The following is a 5,931-nucleotide window of genomic DNA, read 5'->3' on the forward strand; positions in this document are numbered from 1 at the left end:
GCGCGGGGGGCGCCTTGCGGCGCTGCGAGGCCAAGATGGCGTTGGAGGCGGCGCGCGTGCTGTTGACCAGCAGGCACTGCTGGCACGAGCAGGGCTGGCCCGAGCTGGCGCCCACGGGCCAAGACTGCGACTTGGGGATGGAGCCCACGGTGAGCGGGTAGGCCAGGTCCAGGCGGCGCCGCAGGCGGCGGCGCCGGCGCGTCTGGCGGTTCATCTGTGACATGCTGTTGAAGTCGATGAGGTAGCAGAAGCCCAGCGACGAGAGGTCGAGCCACGGGTGCTGCTTCTCGTAGGCGTTCTGGATGGTGATGCAGATGTCCATGTCGTAGGCCGTCCACGCGCCGCCGTCGTTCTCCCACTCCCACACGATGCCTTTGCCGGGCGCCGACGACGGGTCGTAGAAGTTGCGCCGCACCGGCCGCATGGTGCCTGCGGGACAGTGGAGGCAGGGTCAGGTCCCAGGGGCAACATCCACGGGAGGGAATGGGGCAGGGGGAGGGTTGGCGCAGGCAGGGGCGAGGGAGGCGGAGGGAGAGACTCAGCAAGACGCAGCGCCGGGAGGCAAGCGAGGCCCATGGCTCGAGGGTCCAGGGCCCTGAAGCTTGGTCAGGGAAGGGCAGGCCGAGGCCAGGGAAGCCCAAGCCCTGGGTGCGGGCAGGGTCATGGGGTGGCATGCAGTCTTTCCTTCATGAGTTTCCCGCGCGTTCACCCCTTCATCAACCCGTAGGGAGCGTATTCATTGAAGCCTAGCTCAATCCTGCGGTGCTTCTGTCCTGAGTTCACTGTTACCCGCGCCGTGTTCACCTTCCGCTGCCCCTCGTTCCTACATTCAACAATTCTCCCCGTACTTCTCCCACCAGCCTGGCGTCGTCCATTAGGGTTTGAGTTCATTTGGTTCTGTAATGAATACCTTTATTTCTTCCTGCCCCTGCACACTCGCCTATATTGGTGTGACCAGCCCTTCCTTCTTTCACTACCAAACTATTTAAAAGGTGCGCCGGGCCCAGAGGCCGTCTCTACCCCTCTTCTTCCTGCTCTGCCTCGTCCAGCTGGGGTATTTGATCCTTACGCGTTTGTCTCGTGTTCTGTCTCCCGCACTGGACAGTCACGGCCACAGGCAGGGGCCCTGTTTCGCCCACTGCCGCAGCCGCTGCCCTGCACACAGCAGGTGTTCAGCTATTGACCCATTCTGGAGCAGGCTTTCACCCATTCTCCCAGGCCCCTTGCTTCTCCCTGGCCCTGCTCATCGCTCCAGCCACCTGCTCGCTCTTTCATTCAGGTTTCTTAGTGGTTCCTTCCGGAACGGGCAGCTCCTGGCCGGCCGCTCTTTGGAGGGCTCCACGCTGAACACTCATTAAAAATCAAGGGGAGAACCATGGGGTGGCCCCAGCCAGGTGGGGGTCATGCCCATGTTTTTAAGAGGATGGCACGGAGGCTTTGCCCTCCCCTGTGGCTGCGTGGTCCCCAAGGTTCTAGCCACAGCCCAGGAGCAAGGCCCCAGACAACTCTGGGTGGACAGGACAACCCACGCCAAGGTTTCAGGACTTCTCAGAGCTCTGTGGGGGGATGGGGCTGAGAGTCTTTAGCTGGGTGCGCTGGGCTCCCCTGCAGAGGGTGTCCTCGAGGGTAGGGGGCATCCTCCAGGGTAGGGGGCATCCTCTCCCCAGAGAACCAGACTTCTGACTCCAGCTGTGTCCTCGGCACCTGCCCCATGGAGAGCTAACAGGAGTCTCAAACTCAGCTCTGCCAAAGCGAGCTCTCCGCACCCCCACACATCTGCCCCCTCTAGAGCCTCCCCCCACCCCCCAGCGCTCCACCCTTCCAGTTGCTCGGGTCCCAGCCTTTCAAACCCACACTCAGTCTATCAGTAAGTCCAGCCCCCCACCTTCCAATGCACCCTGCACCTCCCCCTTACCCCCCCCCCACTGCACTGATTCTACTGGTCTAAACTGTGGGAGCTCATGGACGGCGCCCCCTGGCCTGTTGCTGTAAACTCCTGAGTGGTCTCTGCTTCCCTCCCTGCCCTCAGCTGTCTGTTCCCCAGCCAGAGGAAACTGTTGTTCAGAGCAAGTTGGATCACACCCTACTGTTCACCTGCAGTAAAAGCCAACATCCTGACCCGAAATCCCCGCGTCATCCACGCATTCACCGGCTCACTGTGCCCAGGCCTGCTGACCTCCTGGCCCCGCCTCGTCAACACAGACACCCCAGCCGCCCGCCCGGGGCAGGCCTTGCAGGGCACTTTCCCCACCTGGAAGACTCCGCGGCTCTCCCAGAGTCTCCCAGAGCACGAGAGGAGAGTTAGGTCCTCACGGCCTGGCCTCCCTTTCTTCCCGGTCTCTGCAATGTCACCTCTTTGGAGAGCTTCTCAGACAGCCCTTCCAAGTGCCGCCCTCCTGTGCCATCCTCTGCCCTGGCTTCCGCTCTCATCTTGGTGCTCGGTGCTCCCTGGCGTGCTGCACTAATCTGCCTCTCTCTCACTCCCTGTCCCGTTCTGTCAGCGCAGCCAGGCCAGCGGCTCCAGGAACGGGGACCTTTCCTCACTGCTCTGTCCCCAGCACCCAGCAGCGCTTGGCCCCCGACAGTGGTCACTTTGTGACAGCCCGTCTACTCCCACCAGGGTGCCCAGCCCAGGAGCTGCAGCAACACGGGCAGTGGCCTGCCATGGGGTCCATCTTGCTCGGGCTCCCCTCTCCTGACCACACACCCGACTGTTCTTTACTCGGGTCCCTCCTTGGGGCTCCAGGAGTCCCCTGTCCCCTCTATGTTACCGACACTGGCTGCACACCACCTCTGCCCTGTCCACGCGAGACCCCTAGACGGGAAGTTGAGGTGCAGAGCTGTTGCTGTTGATGTGAGAGAAGCAGGGTGGCCGGGGGGCCCTGGGCTCCTGGAATGTTCCATCAATCACGTGGAAACTCCCCCGGGGCCTCGGGGCAGCCTCATTCTGATGCCTGATTTATCATTTTAATCGAGTGTGTGCATACTGATATTTTCCTTGCCAACAGTGTTCTTCCATGGCAGCCCTGAGTGGGGACGAATTCGAAGGGAATCTCAGATCCTGTCTCTGCTCTGTCCTGAGTGCAGCTTTTCTCTTCTCTGGACCTCAGTTTCTCCTTCTGCAAAATGAGAGCTCGATGGTCTTCATACTGCGCAGTGTTACCTGGCAGGTGTAACCCCTGCCTGGAAAGGAGTGGGGTTGGAGGACCTGTTTCATTTAAGCACTCCTGTGTGCCAAGTCCTATGTGCTGGGCAGGGCAGGGTCGAGGTGGAAGGTATAGAGTGAAGTGGCTGAGAGAGACAACTTAGAAGTCTCACAGATCACGTGCAAATTCTGTCTCCACGTGTTGTCTCAGTGTCTTCATCTGTGAAATGGGAATATTAAAATCCATCGCTGCCCCCTCAGTTATTGTGGAACAAAACAGGTGATGTAAGTCATGAGTGCTAGTAAGTGTTAGCCAAGAGGATTGTTACTATGACATACGTGACCCACATGCATGCCCTCCTAGCCCTTCTTCAACTGGCGAACTCCTATTCATCCAACAAAACCCTCCATATGCCTACGTCTTCCAGAAAGTGCTTTTTCTGTTCGTTGCTACAGCTGGCGTAGGCAGCTTTTTATTGCAAATCTACCCTTGCACTGTCATTAAATTATTTGCTTTTGCTGTCCTTCTCCCTCATTAATTGGTGACTTTCAAGTAGACAAGGAATAGGCCAGAGCCCTGTCTGTTCCTAGCACCAGGCACAGAGTCTGGTGCAAGAAGGTGGCTGCAACCTACTTAGCACAGGCAGGGCTCAGAGAGGGGTGGTCTTGATAGAGAGGGAGTGGAGACTGGAGCAGTAGCCAAAGTGTGCTGGGTCCGGGGAAGAGGGTCTAGGAGTCCAGAGGCCAGCGTTGGCCAGTTTTGTAGCAAAGGACTGTGGGAGCCTCTTCTGGCCAGGTCGGGGCCAGCCAGCCCCGGCATCCTTCTCTCCAGGGCTCTATTTACCAGGTATTGATTTTCCTGCCTGTTTACTGGTAGTTATTAAAGGCTGCGTCCCTGGAGTCCTTTTCAAATGGGATTGGAACCTGGAGAGCTGGAGTAATTAGGGCAGCGGCCCTGCTGGGCCCTGCACCCCCAGTGCTGCTGCTTGCTAGTGCCCATTTGTCCACCTCTCCGACTCACGCTGGCCGTGGACCAGGCCGAGGGGGACCAGCTGGTTCCCTGGTGACTTGCCTGAGCGGCGATCTCTAGACTTCTAAGGGAGCTGCAACGGAAACACTCCTTCTCCTCTCCAGCGGCCTTGGCCTAGATTTTCGGCCAGAACAATGGGTCTAAGATGGGGCTGGAGGTTCTTCAGCCTGGGAGACGGGAAGGAATGCAGACTGGTGGCCCTGAGATAAGGCTGGTCTTACTCATCACCCCACGCTGCCGGGTGTCCTTGGGTGGGCTGCCCCTCCCCGGACTCCAAGGCACCCAGCTGCCCCGACTGCCGATCAGCGTCCCCATGGCAGCTGGGGACCTGTGTCAGGCACGTACCATCGCTGGGGCTGTTTTTGTGCGTCTGCTTTTGTTATCTGCTCAAGAAGGTTTGGTTGAAAAATTCCAATGTTGTTCCAGCTGGATGGGGGGATCGGCCAAATGTCAGCAGGAGAGTAGGAAGGGGGGCCGCAACCGGGCGTGGGGGCGGCCAGGGCCCCTGCAGCCAGCGACCGGTTCATGCATGGGGCAGAGAGCGAGGGAGAGACCAGGGGGGCTGAGAGGCACAGAGACTGTCAGAGGGGCCAAGGTCAAAATCGGAAATCTGAGGCAGACAGACAGAGAGCCTGGGCAGCAACAGAGAGCTGGAGAGACACAAACACCCAAACACTCAGACCTAGAGGCTGAGAAGTGAGGCTGGGAGGCAGGGCTGAGCCCAGAGGAGAGACACCGGGGAGACAGCAGCAGCAGTAACAGCAGAGATGCGTCTGGTGAGCGCCCGAGCGCCGGGCTTGCACGGGACTGGTTTCTCGCACTGATTCGCTTTATCCTGACACAGTTTCTCCCACAGGTACCAGATTTACCCCCAATTCACTGATGAGGCAACTGAGACCTGAAGTCTTGGGAGGGCGGGAGTAGAAGCGTAAAGGCAAGTCCAGGTGGACTGATTCTAAGGGGTCAACTCAGACAGGTGGCGATGGCACTAGGATGCCTCTGGCGATGGGGAGCTCACTACCTGTTTTTTTCACGGTGAGCATTTTCTGCCCGAAGAAGGTGGTATCATTCTGACGTCTCCTTTTCCCTTTGGCCTGGTGGTGGGGTAGGTGGGGGGTCTCAAACCCCAGTTTGGGGCCTGATGAAGCTGACTCCATATAGAGAGGCGAGGATCCTGAGCCCCTGTCTGTCCTCAGCCTCCAAAAGTCTCTTTCCTGGGCTGGACTGGCCCCAGGGCCCCCTCCCTGGGCTGGGCTGGCCCCCTCTGGGGGTGGCTTCCCGGAGGGAAGTGATCTCAGTTGGGGGCACCCAGACGGGAAGGGGGGCCAGGGGGGGCAGTCACGGGACATCCTGTAGGTGGGGGCGCCCCACTGTCCTGTGACTGGGCTGGGCCATGGGCAAAACACGAGAGCCACTGGAAGCCGGACCCCAAAGCCTTCACTAACTCCCCCATACACCCAGAAGTCACCATAAAAACAATGTGGTTCACACCCAGAGAACACACTTCTGAGCTCCAGTTTCATGTTAACCTCACAACAGCCCCCTGAGGCAGGGAACATTCCAGGATCATGTCCGAGGCCATCTTCAAGTAAGCAGTCTAGTCTCACCCACCCTGGCCACCTGGAGTCAGCCCCTCTCTGCTCTGTATCTACCAACCCATGTTCCTGAGGAGGGAACTGAGGCCCGGAGGTTAACAGGCACAGGGCATGGCTCAAACCTCAGGCTCGGGACTCGGCTCAAACCTCAGGCTCGGGAC

At 59.2% G+C, this 5,931-nt stretch overlaps 1 protein-coding gene across 1 annotated transcript in view; it reads right to left on the reverse strand.

Moving 5' to 3' along the window:
* DTX1 (deltex 1, E3 ubiquitin ligase) overlaps positions 1 to 5,931 on the reverse strand; it is a 32,374-nt gene that overhangs the window by 15,793 nt on the left and 10,650 nt on the right. Inside the window, exon 3 of the mRNA XM_004690708.2 lies at positions 3 to 429. Within this exon, the coding sequence (XP_004690765.1) occupies positions 3 to 429 (427 nt within the window). The remainder of the gene's footprint in view (positions 1 to 2; positions 430 to 5,931) is intronic.

The sequence above is a fragment of the Condylura cristata genome, unplaced genomic scaffold (assembly GCF_000260355.1).
Source record: "Condylura cristata isolate star-nosed mole 26May11 unplaced genomic scaffold, ConCri1.0 scaffold00029, whole genome shotgun sequence".
NCBI classification, from domain to species: Eukaryota; Metazoa; Chordata; class Mammalia; order Eulipotyphla; family Talpidae; genus Condylura; species Condylura cristata.